This window comes from Dendrobates tinctorius, unplaced genomic scaffold (assembly GCF_039654945.1).
Source record: "Dendrobates tinctorius isolate UK_male_01 unplaced genomic scaffold, ASM3965494v1 ptg000009l, whole genome shotgun sequence".
In the NCBI taxonomy this organism is placed as follows: domain Eukaryota; kingdom Metazoa; phylum Chordata; class Amphibia; order Anura; family Dendrobatidae; genus Dendrobates; species Dendrobates tinctorius.
This window is the reverse complement of record NW_027361677.1, coordinates 21,306,685-21,327,500: the sequence shown is the minus strand read 5'-3', so window position 1 is coordinate 21,327,500 and position 20,816 is coordinate 21,306,685. Positions and strand designations below refer to the sequence as shown.

Sequence of the window (20,816 nt, the reverse complement as noted above, 5' to 3'; positions counted from 1 at the left end):
ACAGCTGACGTCATGCTGATTGACATCTGGCTTCCCGCAGTTAGGCAGCAGGTAGCCGGCTGCCAGTCAGCATGATGTTGGCAGTCACGCCCCGTCAACAAAGCAGAGAGGAAGAGAAGTCGCTGCTCTGTGGATGTGATGTCAGCGGAAGCCTCAGAGATCGGCGCCGAGCACAAAAGGCAGGTAGGTAGCTACCTGCCTGTTAGTTCTTAAAGTCATAGTAAAAAAATAAAATGTCATTTGCTTCTGACCTTACCCGTACCTGTCTCCATGCTGAACTCTGGTCTGGTCTGGAACACCTTGGAGGCCGGAATGGGAAAGGACTGGTTACTGAACTGCACCGAGCAGAGCAGGTGATTGGCAGACGTGCGCATATCCTTTGCCGCCTCCATCTGTGCATTGCTGCATGGACCTAAACAATAAAAGATATAAAGAGCGTGCAACAACAACTAATAGTGCTAGTATGAGTATACAGTCAAAGGTTTGTTAACGAGAAAGAATCACTTGACGAACTATGTAAAGAGTGTCCAGTGACCACAGCTTGAAAGAATCTCCTTAAAGTCATGGAGAAAGTTTTCAGAAGTGATAGCTTTAAGCCAGATGACTAGGACTAGATGATTACCAACTACTTCTGGCCTAGCGGGACACCTGCAGACATGTCCCCATCCTTACCTTTTATAATGGGCTCCAGGAGACTAAAAGCCACGAGCACGGTGTACTGACGTGTGGACGGGAAGTTAGTGACGTGACCTTGGGATGCAAGTCTCATAATGAGGGACTTGGAAGATTTGATTGTGATCTGAAATGAAAGAATACAGATTATTACCCTCTAAACGATGGTTCAACCAATTAAAATGTATCATACAGGCCAGATATCGGAATCCATAATGGTGGGCAACTAATTGGAGGCCCCGTATGATGGCCGACCATGGACAATTGCCAATACACCGTCACTTGCAAAAGCCCCTGCTATTTGAGGGGTTGTCCACCTTCAGGGACAATTTGTTTTCTCTTAAATGCATATATTTTCCTACTACAGCCTCTGTGTTGCACTGTCTATTGCTGGCTGTAGAATGAGTTAGCTGAGAACCCATCAGTGAGCTTATTCTGATGATCCAATGAGAATGTTTTTTTCCTTTCTTTTTTAACTTTTTATCTGATTTATGACCACAGACCACAAACATATGTTTTTTAGATTTGCTGTACTGCCATGTCTTATGTCAAAGGTGTATTCACCTATATACCAGAGACCTCTCACCTGCTTGTATGTGGTGCACATCCCAGTAATGATATAGAAGACATTGGTGATCCCTTTACAGCGAGCTACAGCCGCACCTGTCACTGCGTCTACCTGCAGGAAGGAATCTGATGACGACTGCCAGACCCCCGGCTCATCTGGTGAAGGACAAGGAGGATTTGGTGTGAGAGAGTCTTCATTAAATAAGCCGACTGTGCAAATCAGATATTTTACTATATAGCCCTTGCCTAAAGTTGGATTTCTAACAACCCAAGACACCACATTTCAAGACTTGATATAAGAGACCTGAGGACATTTTTGAACCCATGTATGCAAGATTTTTGCAATTTTCAGAATTATGATGTACCTCCCAGAAAATGCACACGTCATATTTAATATGCCCCAAAATGCACCAATTGCCAGACTACTTGTATCTGCTATTCCCAAGTGCTGTCTTCCTCCTCTACTTAACTGCACTGCTATTCCATGGTGCTGTCTGCACCCTCTACTATCCTGCACTGCTATTCCAAGGTGCTGTCTGCACCCTCCACTATCCTGCACTGCTATTCCATGGTGCTGTCTGCACCCTCTACTATCCTGCACTGCTATTCCATGGTGCTGTCTGCACCCTCTACTATCCTGCACTGCTATTCCAAGGTGCTGTCTGCACCCTCCACTATCCTGCACTGCTATTCCAAGGTGCTGTCTGCACCCTCCACTATCCTGCACTGCTATTCCATGGTGCTGTCTGCACCCTCCACTATCCTGCACTGCTATTCCATGGTGCTGTCTGCACCCTCTACTATCCTGCACTGCTATTCCAAGGTGCTGTCTGCACCCTCTACTATCCTGCACTGCTATTCCAAGGTGCTGTCTGCACCCTCCACTATCCTGCACTGCTATTCCATGGTGCTGTCTGCACCCTCTACTATCCTGCACAACTATTCCATGGTGCTGTCTGCACCCTCTTATATCCTGCACTACTATTCCATGGTGCTGTCTGCACCCTCTTATATCCTGCACTACTATTCCATGGTGCTCTCTGCACCCTCTACTATCCTGCACTGCTATTCCATGGTGCTGTCTGCACCCTCTACTATCCTGCACTGCTATTCCAAGGTGCTGTCTGCACCCTCCACTATCCTGCACTGCTATTCCAAGGTGCTGTCTGCACCCTCCACTATCCTGCACTGCTATTCCATGGTGCTGTCTGCACCCTTTACTATCCTGCACAACTATTCCATGGTGCTGTCTGCACCCTCTTATATCCTGCACTACTATTCCATGGTGCTGTCTGCACCCTCTTATATCCTGCACTACTATTCCATGGTGCTGTCTGCACCCTCTACTATCCTGCACTGCTATTCCATGGTGCTGTCTGCACCCTCTTATATCCTGCACTGCTATTCCATGGTGCTGTCTGCACCCTCTTATATCCTGCACTACTATTCCATGGTGCTGTCTGCACCCTCTTATATCCTGCACTGCTATTCCATGGTACTGTCTGCACCCTCTTATATCCTGCACTACTATTCCATGGTGCTGTCTGCACCCTCTTATATCCTGCACTACTATTCCATGGTGCTGTCTGCACCCTCCTGCACTGCTATTCCATGGTGCTGTCTGCACCCTCTTATATCCTGCACTACTATTCCATGGTGCTGTCTACACCCTCTACTATCCTGCACTGCTATTCCATGGTACTGTCTGCACCCTCTTATATCCTGCACTGCTATTCCATGGTGCTGTCTGCACCCTCTTATATCCTGCACTACTATTCCATGGTGCTGTCTGCACCCTCTTATATCCTGCACTACTATTCCATGGTGCTGTCTGCACCCTCCACTATCCTGCACTACTATTCCATGGTGCTGTCTACACCTTCTACTATCCTGCACTGCTATTCCATGGTGCTGTCTGCAACCTCTACTATCCTGCACTGCTATTCCATGGTGCTGTCTGCACCCTCTTATATCCTGCACTGCTATTCCAAGGTGCTCTCTGCACTCTCATATCCTGCACTACTATTCCATGGTGCTGTCTGCACCCTCTTATATCCTGCACTACTATTCCATGGTGCTGTCTGCACCCTCTACTATCCTGCACTGCTATTCCATGGTGCTGTCTGCAACCTCTACTATCCTGCACTGCTATTCCAAGGTGCTGTCTGCACCCTCCACTATCCTGCACTGCTATCCCATGGAGCTGTCTGCACCCTCTACTATCCTGCACTGCTATTCCATAGTGCTGTCTGCACCCTCTACTATCCTGCACTGCTATTCCATGGTGCTGTCTGCACCCTCTTGTATCCTGCACTACTATTCCATGGTGCTGTCTACACCCTCTACTATCCTGCACTGCTATTCCATGGTGCTGTCTGCACCCTCTTATATCCTGCACTACTATTCCATGGTGCTGTCTACACCCTCTACTATCCTGCACTGCTATTCCATGGTGCTGTCTGCACCCTCTTATATCCTGCACTGCTATTCCATAGTGCTGTCTGCACCCTCTTATATCCTGCACTGCTATTCCATGGTGCTGTCTGCACCCTCTTATATCCTGCACTACTATTCCATGGTGCTGTCTACACCCTCTACTATCCTGCACTGCTATTCCATGGTGCTGTCTGCACCCTCTTATATCCTGCACTGCTATTCCATGGTGCTGTCTGCACCCTCTACTATCCTGCACTGCTATTCCATAGTGCTGTATGCACCCTCTACTATCCTGCACTGCTATTCCATGGTGCTGTCTGCACCCTCTTATATCCTGCACTACTATTCCATGGTGCTGTCTGCACCCTCCACTATCCTGCACTGCTATTCCATGGTGCTGTCTGCACCCTCTTATATCCTGCACTGCTATTCCATGGTGCTGTCTGCACCCTCTACTATCCTGCACTGCTATTCCATAGTGCTGTATGCACCCTCTACTATCCTGCACTGCTATTCCATGGTGCTGTCTGCACCCTCTTATATCCTGAACTGCTATTCCATGGTGCTGTCTGCACCCTCTACTATCCTGCACTGCTATTCCATAGTGCTGTCTGCACCCTCTACTATCCTGCACTGCTATTGTGGCGCCCCTGAGGCTCAGTCGCCACAGAGGTACTGCACCTTCTCCTAAGGTGTGGTGCCCCACCATCCGGGTAAGTGGGGAACTCCTTTCCCCAATCCAACACTCGCATCCCACACAACAGGGTAGTTCTGCACAACCACATAGCGGCTCAGTGCTTAGAGAGTAGCAGAGCACCTTTGGTGGTTCCCTGCTTGGAACACTGGATGTGCTGGGAGGTGGGTGGAGTTGAGATCCATATAAAAGATGGGGAAGGTTTAGAATTACAGGTCAGTCAGTAGGTCAGCCTGACGGGAGGTCAGGCGGGAGGACAGTCAGTCAGGAGAGTCTGAGGACGGGTCTGAGAAGGAGTGCTGCAGCTGCCTCAGAGATAGGAGCCAGCTGGCACGGGAACGGAAAAGGAGAAAGACGTAGAACTGCAACCTAAGCTTCCATAGAGAGAGAAAGACAAGTACGGATCGAAGGAGTAGAGAGAACAGAGAGGAGACGTGGGTTGGAAGAGGAACCCTGCCTATAGGTTCTCAGCACAAGGCCAGGGCCCGGTCCCCGAGGTTGTATGGCCACTTATGGTTCTGCAGCAGACACCGGTGGAGTAGTTGGCTGTAAATGCATTACTCCCATCCAAGACTTGGGGCACAACAGCATCTGTATAGAGAGCCGGGACTCAGGAGAGGGGAGTCCCCGAAGTAGGCTACAGCTGTCTGCCGTACAAGGAGAGTTCTAGGAAACCTCTAGTAAGAGGTATTCCAGGGTAACTCAGTACTAGAGTATTTCACACCTTAAGGCGCATTGGCGGAGTCGTTCAGAGAGGTACATGTTGGCGGAGTGTTGGAGAGGAGAATCCTGACTTGCCCGGGAGGTTGATTGAGTCTCTGCCCCGGAGGACACGGCACGGAGGCAGACACCAGTGTGTACCACGGAGTGTGAGTAAAGCTTTGGAACTGCAAGCCCTGGTGTCCTCCATTCATTTGTGCGCTAACACCGTCAGCACCGCTACATTTGGGTACCAGCATCTCTCACACCGCCTGCGCCTCTCATCATCCATTGCTACTACACTGCCCTGGGGCTACAGCTTCACCTGTGGGGAGCTACACCATCTATGCTGCAACATACCACCAGCCCCAGATGATCTGCATGCAGCGTTGGCTTAACATCTCGCTTGCCAAACACCACAGGTGGCGTCACGAACTATTCACATAAACCACATTAAAAACCACCATTGATTTGGGCGCCCAGGGCCACGGATCGGGTCACCGCTGCTGTGAAACATCCCACTGACACCGGCCCGGTACTGAGTACCCCGCTGCCCTGGGAGGCCGACCCAACTATTCCATGGTGCTGTCTGCACCCTCTTATATCCTGCACTGCTATTCCATGGTGCTGTCTGCAACCTCCACTATCCTGCACTGCTATTCCATGGTGCAGTCTGCACCCTCTGCTATCCTGCACTACTATTCCATGGTGCTGTCTGCAACCTCCACTATCCTGCACTGCTATTCCATGGTGCAGTCTGCACCCTCTACTATCCTGCACTGCTATTCCATGGTGCTGTCTGCACCCTCTACTATCCTGCACTGCTATTCAATGGTGCTGTCTGCACTCTCTTGTATTCTGCACTGCTATTCCATGGTGCTGTCTGCACCCTCTACTATCCTGCACTGCTATTCCAAGGTGCTGTCTGCACCCTCTACTATCCTGCACTGCTATTCCATGGTGCTGTCTGCACTCTCTACAATCCTGCACTGCTATTCCAAGGTGCTGTCTGCACCCTCTACTATCCTGCACTGCTATTCCATGGTGATGTCTGCACCCTCTACTATCCTGCACTGCTATTCCATGGTGATGTCTGCACCCTCTACTATCCTGCACTGCTATTCCATGGTGCTGTCTGCACCCTCTACTATCCTGCACTGCTATTCCATGGTGATGTCTGCACCCTCTACTATCCTGCACTGCTATTCCATGGTGATGTCTGCACCCTCTACTATCCTGCACTGCTATTCCATGGTGCAGTCTGCAAACTCCACTATCCTGCACTGCTATTCCAGGGTGCAGTCTGCACCCTCTACTATCCTGCACTGCTATTCCATGGTGCAGTCTGCACCCTCCACTATCCTGCACTGCTATTCCATGGTGATGTCTCCAACCTCCACTATCCTGCACTGCTATTCCACGGTGATGTCTCCAACCTCCACTATCCTGCACTGCTATTCCATGGTGCAGTCTGCACCCTCTACTATCCTGCACTGCTATTCCATGGTGCTTTCTGCACCCTCCACTATCCTGCACTGCTATTCCATGGTGCTGTCTGCACCCTCTACTATCCTGCACTGCTATTAAATGGTGCTGTCTGCACTCTCTTATATCCTGCACTGCTATTCCATGGTGCTGTCTGCACCCTCTAATATCCTGCACTGCTATTCCATGGTGATGTCTGCACCCTCTACTATCCTGCACTGCTATTCCATGGTGCTGTCTGCACCCTCTACTATCCTGCACTGCTATTCCATGGTGCTGTCTGCACTCTCTTATATCCTGCACTGCTATTCCATGGTGCTGTCTGCACCATCTACTATCCTGCACTGCTATTCCATGGTGCTGTCTGCACCCTCTTATATCCTGCACTGCTATTCCAAGGTGCTGTCCGCACTCTCTACAATCCTGCACTGCTATTCCATGGTGCAGTCTGCACCCTCTACTATCCTGCACTGCTATTCCAAGGTGCTGTCTGCACTCTCTACTATCCTGCACTGCTATTCCATGGTGCTGTCTGCACCCTCTTATATCCTGCACTGCTATTCCATGGTGCTGTCTGCACCCTCTACTATCCTGCACTGCTATTCCAATGTGCTGTCTGCACTCTCTACAATCCTGCACTGCTATTCCATGGTGCTGTCTGCACCCTCTACAATCCTGCACTGCTATTCCATGGTGCTGTCTGCACCCTCTACTATCCTGCCTGCTATTCCATGGTGCTGTCTGCACCCTCTACAATCCTGCACTGCTATTCCATGGTGATGTCTGCACCCTCTACTATCCTGCACTGCTATTCCATGGTGATGTCTGCACCCTCTACTATCCTGCACTGCTATTCCATGGTGCAGTCTGCACCCTCCACTATCCTGCACTGCTATTCCATGGTGATGTCTCCAACCTCCACTATCCTGCACTGCTATTCCACAGTGATGTCTCCAACCTCCACTATCCTGCACTGCTATTCCATGGTGCAGTCTGCACCCTCTACTATCCTGCACTGCTATTCCATGGTGCTTTCTGCACCCTCCACTATCCTGCACTGCTATTCCATGGTGCAGTCTGCACCCTCCACTATCCTGCACTGCTATTCCATGGTGATGTCTCCAACCTCCACTATCCTGCACTGCTATTCCACGGTGATGTCTCCAACCTCCACTATCCTGCACTGCTATTCCATGGTGCAGTCTGCACCCTCTACTATCCTGCACTGCTATTCCATGGTGCTTTCTGCACCCTCCACTATCCTGCACTGCTATTCCATGGTGCTTTCTGCACCCTCTACTATCCTGCACTGCTATTAAATGGTGCTGTCTGCACTCTCTTATATCCTGCACTGCTATTCCATGGTGCTGTCTGCACCCTCTAATATCCTGCACTGCTATTCCATGGTGATGTCTGCACCCTCTACTATCCTGCACTGCTATTCCATGGTGCTGTCTGCACCCTCTACTATCCTGCACTGCTATTCCATGGTGCTGTCTGCACTCTCTTATATCCTGCACTGCTATTCCATGGTGCTGTCTGCACCCTCTTATATCCTGCACTGCTATTCCAAGGTGCTGTCTGCACTCTCTACAATCCTGCACTGCTATTCCATGGTGCAGTCTGCACCCTCTACTATCCTGCACTGCTATTCCAAGGTGCTGTCTGCACTCTCTACTATCCTGCACTGCTATTCCATGGTGCTGTCTGCACCCTCTTATATCCTGCACTGCTATTCCATGGTGCTGTCTGCACCCTCTACTATCCTGCACTGCTATTCCAATGTGCTGTCTGCACTCTCTACAATCCTGCACTGCTATTCCATGGTGCTGTCTGCACCCTCTTATATCCTGCACTGCTATTCCATGGTGCTGTCTGCACCCTCTACAATCCTGCACTGCTATTCCATGGTGCTGTCTGCACCCTCTACTATCCTGCCTGCTATTCCATGGTGCTGTCTGCACCCTCTACAATCCTGCACTGCTATTCCATGGTGATGTCTGCACCCTCTACTATCCTGCACTGCTATTAAACTGTCGGGATCCCTCAGATTACTCTTTCATCTGAAGGACCGATGTTCTTAGGTGTGAAGCACCATATGTCTCTAATTAAATCAGCTCCGTCGAGAAGAACTACACAGACACCAGCTGTATAATACCACTCGGGATGCCTGCCAAGACGCCTCTGGCTTATCAGTTAGGCTTCCGTCTTTTATAGTAAAGAATTTAAACATTTTACAGACATGCGCAGTACAAATGATTTTACAACTTGTTTTCGACAAAGAAAGTCATTTAGGCGAAAAAGCAGAGGTATTTGACCTTGGTTCACAAGGGAGATGTCTGAGACATCTCCTCGAAGAACAGATAAGGTTTTAAACAAGAGAATGCAACATAGACAGAACTCAATTTAACTCCTTCAGTTCCTATCATTCCCCCCTTTGACATCTTCATTTTCCACAATCTGGAACACTGGATCCTGCAACAACAGCGGATAGTGGCTCGTTCACCAGGTACTATCCCAGGCCGACGGGTTGCCCAAGGGAGACAGGTCTTTTACCCTCTCCATCCCCCAGATACTGAAGCCACGTCCATCATTGCAAGAGTACGCTCCTTCATGCCAGAAATGAGATGTCAATCTAGGACTCAAAGGAATAATAGTTAAATTCTTGTTGTTTACAGTCAAACTTCCTTATCTATTTCTACATCTTTTCTTGCATACAGAGATACACCAAAAAACAAGTTTCAATAGCACATATATTACGAAGATACAGACAACAATACGTAATAGACTTAGTATAATCCCAGTTATCCAGCCTCCAATACCCTTAAACCAATTAGCTGGATTAAGAAAGGAGAATGTATCTGACCACCAACTATCCTTAGTACGATCATTGTCTTTATTGTACTGATCTCTAAGTTTTTGAACATCCTCTATTTTTGATCTTAACTTTAAACTACTGTTGGGATCTATATAATGACAGCAAGCGGGTCCGATGACTTGACACATACCTCCTTGCGCTGCAGTTAAATAATCTAATACTATGGTATGCTGATTAGTGGCTATGATGAGCTGATTTTGGACAGCAACGGTGGTGTTCGATATATCCAATATATCCCATATTTGGTCATCTAAGTAATCTGTAGCCCTGACTAATTTATCCCACATTTGAGTGATCATAGGATAAATAAAAATAGAGCTGACAATTTTATTGGCCACACTCATCTGCACTATATGTGGTCTCCCAGAGAGGCGAGGTGTATTGTCAGCAGCTCTTTTGTACAACGTGTGTTTAGGTATGCTCTGAGTATTCAACTGGTCATTCGGAATAACAAAGGTAGCTGGAGTCAAACGACCCAGAGTACAAGCACCTTTTACCCCTACTGGCAACCATTTATATGCATTGTCTCCACATACCCAGTACATGTCACTAGGTAGGTCCCATAGGGCTGAATGTTGTAATACCAGTCTATGAACTAAATCTATGAACGCAGATACATTCTGAAGCATACACCAATTTGGAAGTTGTCCTAAAGGGCTACAATACCCTACATCGGGATTTCCACAGGTGGGAGTTCCTTTCTCATATCCAGATGACTCGTTGCAAGGTATATTACCTGAAATATTAAAACAAGTTTCATTATTGCCCTGGGGAAATAAATTGGAATACTCCCAGGACGTATTATGCAACCTTCTTTCTAGCAGTATTGGTTTGAAGGCATCAGTAGAGTGGGAAGTTACATTAAAACTAACTTGTAGGCCATACATTGGAATTTGCCCCAGGTAGGTTAACCGAGTTCTATTCCTGGGTACCCAAGCCCCCCCTTTATATGCCAGATATTGAAGGTATGTATTACTTCCTGAAAGATTACCCTGCCACCAAGGGTATCCTACCGATCCCACAATAGGTATTCCAACAGTTGTGTTCCATAACTTCACATTATTTGTGGCATTATTAGCAAGTGTATCAGAACAACTGGTCCAGGCAAATAATTCCTCGGGTGGCATAGGAATAACAAGGAACGGAATACTAGTGGCCGATACTGGTGAATGTGTGCAGATCCAGCAAATGATTTGACCAATCATTTAGTATTTTTTCATGATGTTGTATAAACTTATTATTCAAGGACATTGGAGAATTTAGATTGTCCCACGCAGCTACCATTATTACAGATAATGCAACAAAACCAAACCAAAACATTATGCACTCTTATGCTTTGTTAATTCCTGTGGCTAGTTTGCAATGCGATGCGTGGATCCAGGTTGGTCGTCCTTCCAACTTAACAGAAGTAGGTGTCGTTAGGAGTACTTGGTAAGGTCCTTGATATCGGGGTTCAAGGGTCTTTCTGGAGTGTTTCTTGACATATACGTAATCACCAGGTTGTAGACAGTGAGTTCCTTCCACACTATCTGGATCTCTGTCTGATTCAATTGTTTCAGGGACATCGAATCGTGGTACTAGTTCCATCACCAGTTTCTTTGCAGTAGCTCGAGCTGTAGCCGTTTTCACCGGGTAGGCCTCTGGCCATCCAGAGAAGAGATCTACACATACTAGGATATTTGCATACACTCCTACCTTGGTAGCTGTATGTCGTCAATCTGCCGTCTCTGAAACGGGTAGAGAGGCCTAGGTGTCGCTTTCTTAGGGACTTTTACTGTTTTACCTGGGTTGTGCTGTGCACAGATGAGGCATGATTGTACAAGTTTCGCGGCTGCGCAACTGAAGCCAGGAGCGATCCAGAAGGCATCTACCATGGCACACATGTGACTTTTTGAGGTGTGATTGGGGTCATGTGCTGCTTGCGCCATGATTGGGAACAGGGACTTTGGTGGGCACATTTTATCCTTATTCTCCCATACTCCATTTGAGTTCAGCTCAGCTCCCAGTCTCCCCCGGTGTACCTTCTCTGTTTGGGCAGCCTTTTGCTGGAGGGATTTCAGGACATCTAGACCCAATGTGGCTGGAATACGCTGACTCCCCGCCACCGTCCACTGCTCTCTCTAGGCCGCCTTGTGCTATTTTAGCAGCCTCGTTCGCCCTTCTATTGCCCTCTACCTCCACGGAGTCACCTTTGTGTGTGCTTTTACCTTGACAATGCCAACCTGGACTGGTAACATCAATGCCTCCATCAATTGTTTCACCAGCTCTGCATTTTTAATGGGCTTCGAATCTGTGAAAATATTAGCGACTTTACCTGCAGCGGCTCTACACGCCTCAGTGAGTGCCTTCAACTCTGCCTCCTGCGCCGACATGTGAGGAGAGAGTGGTTCCGCTCGGATTACCTCATGTGAGGATACTACTGCATATCCAGTGTAGAATCGTCCATCCTGGTGGTATCTGGGGCCATCTACAAAAAAGAAACTCAAAGTCTGCATTAGGAACAGGTTTTTCATGAATGTGTGCAAACCCAACTGTCTCCTGACAAATCTTTCAGCGTGTACCTTACGGATAGAATTACAGAGAATTTTGAGCACAGCTCACACTCAGCAGAGATAAGAGCGAAGGGAGAAGAAACTGCGCAGCTCCATCCTTCCCCCCTCCCATCAGAATGCAGCGTCGTCCTTCACAGAATTCTGTAGTTCTTTAGACTTATCAAAATCAATTTCTACAAAGAAACTCAAAATCACGGGATTTCACTGTAAGGGCAGATAACTGTATAATGAGATTAACCATGCCTTGCCCTTTTTCTGGCCAAATGCATTCAGGAAACTTTACAATGTAATGCCACATATAACACGAACTATATCATTACTCAATTCATTCAGTCTCAGATGTAGATTTGAAATATCTATAACGCATCTGTCCGGGATTCCACCACAACTAGAAAGGTCACAAATCTCTTGACACAAAAATGATGTGTGATGATTCATTCATACGTGCTCATTCACTGATTTTTTTTTTTTTTTTTATACTCAATTACTCATCTCTCATCTTATTCAGAGGTTCTCATAGACATATATACAAGGATTCACACAGCCTGCCTATCTTGCACTTTGGATTTGATTAATACTTTTTCCAGGTTCTTTGCTGCACTACTTCCATATCTATCCTCAATTATATCACATAACCGATTTCCTTCTTCAGGTGTCTTTCCCTGACTGTTCCCCATCTTATCTTTTATTCTTATCCTGTCTCTCTTGTTGTCTTCCTGTTAGTCCCCTGCCTTAGGTGGTGTATTGGGTAAGCTCAAGACTAGGCTCTACTATACCTCGTTACCTTCTTCCTAAGGTGCTAACAGGCTAAATGGAGTGTCTGTTCCTCGGTGTACTACGTGTTTCGTGTACTTATATGCTATGTAGCATCCGAACAGAAATACTCCCACAACACACAGGATTGTAAATAAAGTGTCCATCTACTGGGGTTCTTCAGTCATATCCTGTCACAGGCTCATTTCACGGTCCTGTGCTCATTCGGTCACACTCTTATCTGTCACAAGGTTTATTCGTAAAGGGTGTTGATTTAAGCTTAGGCGGTGACCTCCCCGAAAGGACGCTGTCACATGACCCAGTTAGGCAATATCACCACTCTTTGAACGAATACCTACTGTGCAGCTTATTTGTCTACTTTTCACAGTCCTTCAAATCAAGGCAGTCACTCAACAACCTCCTCTATTCCTAGTGCGGAATCGTCTATTGTGAAAAACTTGTCCGTCCGGGCTGCGCAGTATGAACTGTTCACCCAGCCTTATATTCCAGAATGTCAGACCTCTCCCATTTTGATTTGCATCAGCTCTTTTTCTAAAAATAGCTGTGCACACACAGAACCTACAGTAACCTCTCATTCGAGCAGAAATTACATATGCGTGTCACACCCGATTTCCTCAGAGTTCTTATATGGACCTGATTTTACGGCCCCCTCCTCTACTAGATTCCCCTTTATACGGACCTTAGTTATAATGATAGATTATGAAGAGCAGAGAAGAGAAAAATTGATCTCTTACCTGGCCAGGTGTTTAGGTCTGCTGTTCACAATTTCATCAGTAACTGGAGTGGTCTGTAGATCGGGTAGTCTTGGAGAGGTGCCTATATCAGGTCCCTGTTCCGGGCGCCAGGAAACTGTCGGGATCCCTCAGATTACTCTTTCATCTGAAGGACCGATGTTCTTAGGTGTGAAGCACCATATGTCTCTAATTAAATCAGCTCCGTCGAGAAGAACTACACAGACACCAGCTGTATAATACCACTCGGGATGCCTGCCAAGACGCCTCTGGCTTATCAGTTAGGCTTCCGTCTTTTATAGTAAAGAATTTAAACATTTTACAGACATGCGCAGTACAAATGATTTTACAACTTGTTTTCGACAAAGAAAGTCATTTAGGCGAAAAAGCAGAGGTATTTGACCTTGGTTCACAAGGGAGATGTCTGAGACATCTCCTCGAAGAACAGATAAGGTTTTAAACAAGAGAATGCAACATAGACAGAACTCAATTTAACTCCTTCAGTTCCTATCACCATGGTGATGTCTGCACCCTCTACTATCCTGCACTGCTATTCCATGGTGCTGTCTGCACCCTCTACTATCCTGCACTGCTATTCCATGGTGCAGTCTGCAACCTCCACTATCCTGCACTGCTATTCCATGGTGCAGTCTGCACCCTCTAAAAATCCTGCACTGCTATTCCATGGTGCAGTCTGCACCTTCCACTATCCTGCACTGCTATTCCATGGTGATGTCTCCAACCTCCACTATCCTGCACTGCTATTCCACGGTGATGTCTCCAACCTCCACTATCCTGCACTGCTATTCCACGGTGATGTCTCCAACCTCCACTATCCTGCACTGCTATTCCATGGTGCAGTCTGCACCCTCTACTATCCTGCACTGCTATTCCATGGTGCTGTCTGCACCCTCCACTATCCTGCACTGCTATTCCATGGTGCTTTCTGCACCCTCCACTATCCTGCACTGCTATTCCATGGTGCTGTCTGCACCCTCTACTATCCTGCACTGCTATTCAATGGTCCTGTCTGCACTCTCTTATATCCTGCACTGCTATTCCATGGTGCTGTCTGCACCCTCCACTATCCTGCACTGCTATTCCATGGTGATGTCTGCACCCTCTACTATCCTGCACTGCTATTCCATGGTGCTGTCTGCACCCTCTACTATCCTGCACTGCTATTCCATGGTGCTGTCTGCACTCTCTTATATCCTGCACTGCTATTCCATGGTGCTGTCTGCACCATCTACTATCCTGCACTGCTATTCCATGGTGCTGTCTGCACCCTCTTATATCCTGCACTGCTATTCCAAGGTGCTGTCTGCACTCTCTACAATCCTGCACTGCTATTCCATGGTGCAGTCTGCACCCTCTACTATCCTGCACTGCTATTCCAAGGTGCTGTCTGCGCACTCTACTATCCTGCACTGCTATTCCATGGTGCTGTCTGCACCCTCTTATATCCTGCACTGCTATTCCATGGTGCTGTCTGCACCCTCTACTATCCTGCACTGCTATTCCATGGTGCTGTCTGCACCCTCTACAATCCTGCACTGCTATTCCATGGTGCTGTCTGCACTCTCTACAATCCTGCACTGCTATTCCATGGTGCTGTCTGCACCCTCTTATATCCTGCACTGCTATTCCATGGTGCTGTCTGCACCCTCTACAATCCTGCACTGCTATTCCATGGTGCTGTCTGCACCCTCTACTATCCTGCCTGCTATTCCATGGTGCTGTCTGCACCCTCTACAATCCTGCACTGCTATTCCATGGTGATGTCTGCACCCTCTACTATCCTGCACTGCTATTCCATGGTGATGTCTGCACCCTCTACTATCCTGCACTGCTATTCCATGGTGCTGTCTGCACCCTCTACTATCCTGCCTGCTATTCCATGGTGCTGTCTGCACCCTCTACAATCCTGCACTGCTATTCCATGGTGATGTCTGCACCCTCTTATATCCTGCACTGCTATTCCATGGTGCTGTCTGCACCCTCTACTATCCTGCACTGCTATTCCATGGTGCTGTCTGCACCCTCTACAATCCTGCACTGCTATTCCAATGTGCTGTCTGCACTCTCTACAATCCTGCACTGCTATTCCATGGTGCTGTCTGCACCCTCTTATATCCTGCACTGCTATTCCATGGTGCTGTCTGCACCCTCTACAATCCTGCACTGCTATTCCATGGTGCTGTCTGCACCCTCTACTATCCTGCCTGCTATTCCATGGTGCTGTCTGCACCCTCTACAATCCTGCACTGCTATTCCATGGTGATGTCTGCACCCTCTACTATCCTGCACTGCTATTCCATGGTGATGTCTGCACCCTCTACTATCCTGCACTGCTATTCCATGGTGCTGTCTGCACCCTCTACTATCCTGCACTGCTATTCCATGGTGCAGTCTGCAACCTCCACTATCCTGCACTGCTATTCCATGGTGATGTCTCCAACCTCCACTATCCTGCACTACTATTCCACGGTGATGTCTCCAACCTCCACTATCCTGCACTGCTATTCCACGGTGATGTCTCCAACCTCCACTATCCTGCACTGCTATTCCATGGTGCAGTCTGCACCCTCTACTATCCTGCACTGCTATTCCATGGTGCAGTCTGCACCCTCTTATATCCTGCACTGCTATTCCATGGTGCTGTCTGCACCCTCCACTATCCTGCACTGCTATTCCATGGTGCTTTCTGCACCCTCCACTATCCTGCACTGCTATTCCATGGTGCTGTCTGCACCCTCTACTATCCTGCACAACTATTCCATGGTGCTGTCTGCACCCTCTACTATCCTGCACAACTATTCCATGGTGCTGTCTGCACCCTCCTGCACTGCTATTCCATGGTGCAGTCTGCACCCTCTTATATCCTGCACTGCTATTCCATGGTGCTGTCTGCACCCTCCACTATCCTGCACTGCTATTCCATGGTGCTTTCTGCACCCTCCACTATCCTGCACTGCTATTCCATGGTGCTGTCTGCACCCTCTACTATCCTGCACTGCTATTCAATGGTCCTGTCTGCACTCTCTTATATCCTGCACTGCTATTCCATGGTGCTGTCTGCACCCTTTACTATCCTGCACTGCTATTCCATGGTGATGTCTGCACCCTCTACTATCCTGCACTGCTATTCCATGGTGCTGTCTGCACCCTCTACTATCCTGCACTGCTATTCCATGGTGCTGTCTGCACTCTCTTATATCCTGCACTGCTATTCCATGGTGCTGTCTGCACCCTCTTATATCCTGCACTGCTATTCCAAGGTGCTGTCTGCACTCTCTACAATCCTGCACTGCTATTCCATGGTGCAGTCTGCACCCTCTACTATCCTGCACTGCTATTCCAAGGTGCTGTCTGCGCACTCTACTATCCTGCACTGCTATTCCATGGTGCTGTCTGCACCCTCTTATATCCTGCACTGCTATTCCATGGTGCTGTCTGCACCCTCTACTATCCTGCACTGCTATTCCAATGTGCTGTCTGCACTCTCTACAATCCTGCACTGCTATTCCATGGTGCTGTCTGCACTCTCTACTATCCTGCACTGCTATTCCAATGTGCTGTCTGCACTCTCTACTATCCTGCACTGCTATTCCATGGTGCTGTCTGCACCCTCTACAATCCTGCACTGCTATTCCATGGTGCTGTCTGCACCCTCTACTATCCTGCCTGCTATTCCATGGTGCTGTCTGCACCCTCTACAATCCTGCACTGCTATTCCAAGGTGCTGTCTGCACTCTCTACTTTCCTGCAACAAGGTTTTCAATTGTCTATTCACCTCTGCTATTCCCGTATTCTTTCCATATTTCTTGCATTAACTTGCTGCCTGTACATTTTGCTCTGCTGCATCTAGTACTTCCAGCACTGCTGATACACCAGTTCTACTGGACCTCACTGTTCAACATAACATGAACATCTGGTTGTCCTTCTCTGCTGCTCACCCTGACCTACAACTTAGAGAATCGACCTCACCAGTTGAACCCATACTGGTACTAATCTCACCATTACTGTTGACCAGCTCTGTACTGAAGCAAATTACTTCTCCTACTTCAATGGGCTGTTTAAGCTCTGGCGATATGGCGTCTTCTACAGATATTGCCACAAAATCTGCCATTCCTGGATGTGCTTCATCCCAGACTCTCAGGAGGGTATCTCCTTGCGTCACTGTCCTTATCATGAAGATGTAATTCGTAATGCCTGGTTAGATTAGTAGGAGATCATCTCCGTAAGAGAAGAAAAAACACAAAGAGTAATGCCTGACTATGTGAAGGCAAATGGACGGCCTTTGGTAGTGTTCTTTGGGATCAGCTAATAATTATTTGTACCCATGATTCCCATTTTTCTTCATAGTCTACAATTTTCAGGTACCTGTTTGTTGCAAAACGAAGTTGGGTTTTCTGGGCATGGAATCTTTCGCCAACGCTAGAGTAAAAGTGCACAATGAGCTCCAAGGTTATACCGACCGGAAACGAGGCCAGTGGATGGCCACTTCTGATATGGAGCTTGGGTTTGACATCAATTCTTAGGTAGGAGACAGGAGCCACCTGGAAAAGGATTAGAATAGGACTAAGAGGAAATTACGTCATACTCTTGTTTTTGAGTATTGCCTCCTACCTGCGCTCCAACGACAAGGTTATGGGTAATTCCGAATGGTTCTACTGCTGTGACCTTTAGGATGCCGGATCCGGTAATGCCTCCAGCTCTCAGGTTCCCCTGCCCATCGTCTTCAATCACCGAAGAGTTGGGAAAGGACTGAAGCAAGTAAGAAGTCACGGAAGCTCCTCCATCTCTACATGTAAGGGTACAATTACCGGAAAGTCATCCACCTGTTCTAAAGAAATGACTGGAAATATTCTGTGCTCCTTACTTGTTTGTAGTCACAGTGAGATAAGAATTTGGAGCCATTAGGATCTGCTGAGCCGAACATTTGAAGAACACAAGAGAGAGGCGATGTAAAACCTTTTTTCCGGAAAGAAAAAGAAACAGTCTAAGTCTTGGAAAACCCATCATTGCAGATGACTATTAAAAGAAGAACCGTCAGAACCAGACTCACCACGACTTGTACTTGGTCTCTTAGCTCTGTGGTATTGCCCTCAAACTGGCCACCAGACACTGTACGTCCAACGGCCCAAGTTCGAACCAACTGAGCAAAGTTTAACTCTGGCCGCAACTGTACGGATGCCTGAAAATAGAAAAATACAATTCTTGCTCATCGTGAAAATATCTACATGAGAGATGTCACTTTTTTTTTATCACCTCGATCATACGTGGCTCCAAGGTCACCACATCTCTTTCATTTAAAGACCAGTAGAATTGCAAAGGAGGCTTTGAATTGCTAAAGGAAAATGGTGTCTGTGTGCTGGAGACCCCCATCACATACACAGGCATCTGCAACATGGAAGAGATTTCACTGTTATTGTGCCCATTAATGGGAACCGTTGACCTTCGTTTAGACTTAGATGCATTAATCTAACATTTCCACTAAACAAGTGTAGAAAAGCTGCCTGAATAATTTATGGTTAAGGGTGACGGCAGGGAGCTGCTGTATAGACCTCCGATGATGTAATTAGACGGGTCACGGGGGCGTGGATCCTGATCGCTTCCAGATAAACGACCTCGACCACGATCTCATCCTATGAGATAAAACAGATGGTGTCATGTTTTTAGAAATATTGGGCAAAACCGATTACCTTATGTGTATGGGGGTCCTTTTCACTTTCCCTCCACAGATGACCTCAGGAGAAAGAAGAATCGATCATATTGAATTTTAAGACCCAATCCTTTTCTCAGGGGAGATAAGACGATCCCACAACTGTCCCAGTTGAGAACACATGCACACTCATACGGAAGGTTGAACAAGCATTTTGTTGACTTCATATGGTCAACTTAAAGGTTAAAGATGAAAATCACATAACTGTGGATACATTCCCATTTATACTGTGCTCTTCGCTGAGCACTGCTTCGAGGTTACCACCCCTGAAAACGAGATTCAGACAGGACCCTCGATTAAGCTATTCCATATAGTTGGGTAAACTTTGGTTCTGGTGGCGTAATGTCTTTTTTGGCAGGCATAAAGACGTGGTCTACCTACATGATTGCTCAACTCAATACTCAGGATTCCAGCATAGTAGGGGAGCTGTTTATGAGAGCTTCCAGTTGAGGAACCCTTCAAACTACACTTTTAGAAAACCCCCGTCCCTTGGCTACAGTGTGTTTTACAAAAACAAGTATGGTTTAACTCATCCTTCTCAGATTCAGCACTGAGCGTTGCAGACAATAACAGACACCAGGAGCAGCAGTGGAGACTCAGCACTCAACCCAGGGAGGGTGAGAAAAGCACTTTTTTTTTGGGGGGGGGGTTCTACAGAGATAAAAAATCTCTCAATGAAATTTTTTTTTCCTAAAATCTGTATAAAGTCATTACCTGGGAAAACACCGTGGTTTGGCCATTATCTTCTCTTCTGGCCTGAACAGTTCCTCTGATTTTGGTGGTTCCGATGGCTAATCCAGTCACCTCACCCACTTCATTTATAGTGGCCACGCTGTCATTAATGATGGAAAATTGGATTTTGCACTGTGGCTGCGGTCCTCCCTCGGACGTATCCTGGAAAATCCATATGAAGAACTAGTCAAAATGATAAGAGGTCCGAGTCTGTGGTAGGGTGAACCCAATATATTGACCAAAGATAAACAAGTCCTGGATCTGTGGAGCAGATACTGTATGCCATATGTGATGCCTGTGTTGGGTGACCCTTGCAGGATTTACTAGTGAGCTCCTTCTTTCTGCCGATCGTTACTCCTCGGGCATCAGGGTCCATTGCTGCATGTCCCTATATACTTTATAGATATTGGATTTTTTTTCTTTGATTTTTCCAGAAGAGCGGTGCAAAGAAAAAAAATAGTCATGTTACAAACTATAGAAAAAAAAGCTCTTACCTGCATCATATTGTAAGGGATCAGTATCAGCTTCTCCGGGAGCAGTCGGAAAGGTGCAAATACCTACGGAGAAATCCAGCATGTGTGTACTGTACATAATGGGAGAATATAGGACATTTATTACAGCAGGCACCAGTGATGGCCATCGCACCTCCACCGGATGGGGATCTGATGTTATCTTCCTCCCGGCTTTATCATGTGCGGTCGCTACCATCGGTGCCTGTCCTACATCGGTGCCATGAAGGAGGTATCTCCAGGAGAACTTGTCACGTTCAGGCAGTAGTCTGAAAAAGAAAAGTTTACGCAGAAACGACATTGTGATATTTTTCCCAGTTACTAATTAACATGGGACCAAATTACAAAAAACTAATATA

The 20,816-nt window shown here is 47.2% G+C and overlaps 1 protein-coding gene across 1 annotated transcript in view; it reads right to left on the bottom strand.

Moving 5' to 3' along the window:
* The window catches only part of LOC141095541 (nuclear pore membrane glycoprotein 210-like), a 43,788-nt gene that overhangs the window by 6,593 nt on the left and 16,379 nt on the right, over nucleotides 1-20,816 (bottom strand). Inside the window, 13 exon segments of the mRNA XM_073581594.1 lie at nucleotides 263-412; nucleotides 673-799; nucleotides 1,259-1,395; nucleotides 17,509-17,730; nucleotides 17,876-18,050; nucleotides 18,121-18,295; nucleotides 18,374-18,465; nucleotides 18,560-18,688; nucleotides 18,763-18,894; nucleotides 19,059-19,139; nucleotides 19,931-20,110; nucleotides 20,443-20,505; nucleotides 20,594-20,726. Coding sequence (XP_073437695.1) covers nucleotides 263-412; nucleotides 673-799; nucleotides 1,259-1,395; nucleotides 17,509-17,730; nucleotides 17,876-18,050; nucleotides 18,121-18,295; nucleotides 18,374-18,465; nucleotides 18,560-18,688; nucleotides 18,763-18,894; nucleotides 19,059-19,139; nucleotides 19,931-20,110; nucleotides 20,443-20,505; nucleotides 20,594-20,726 — 1,796 coding nt within the window.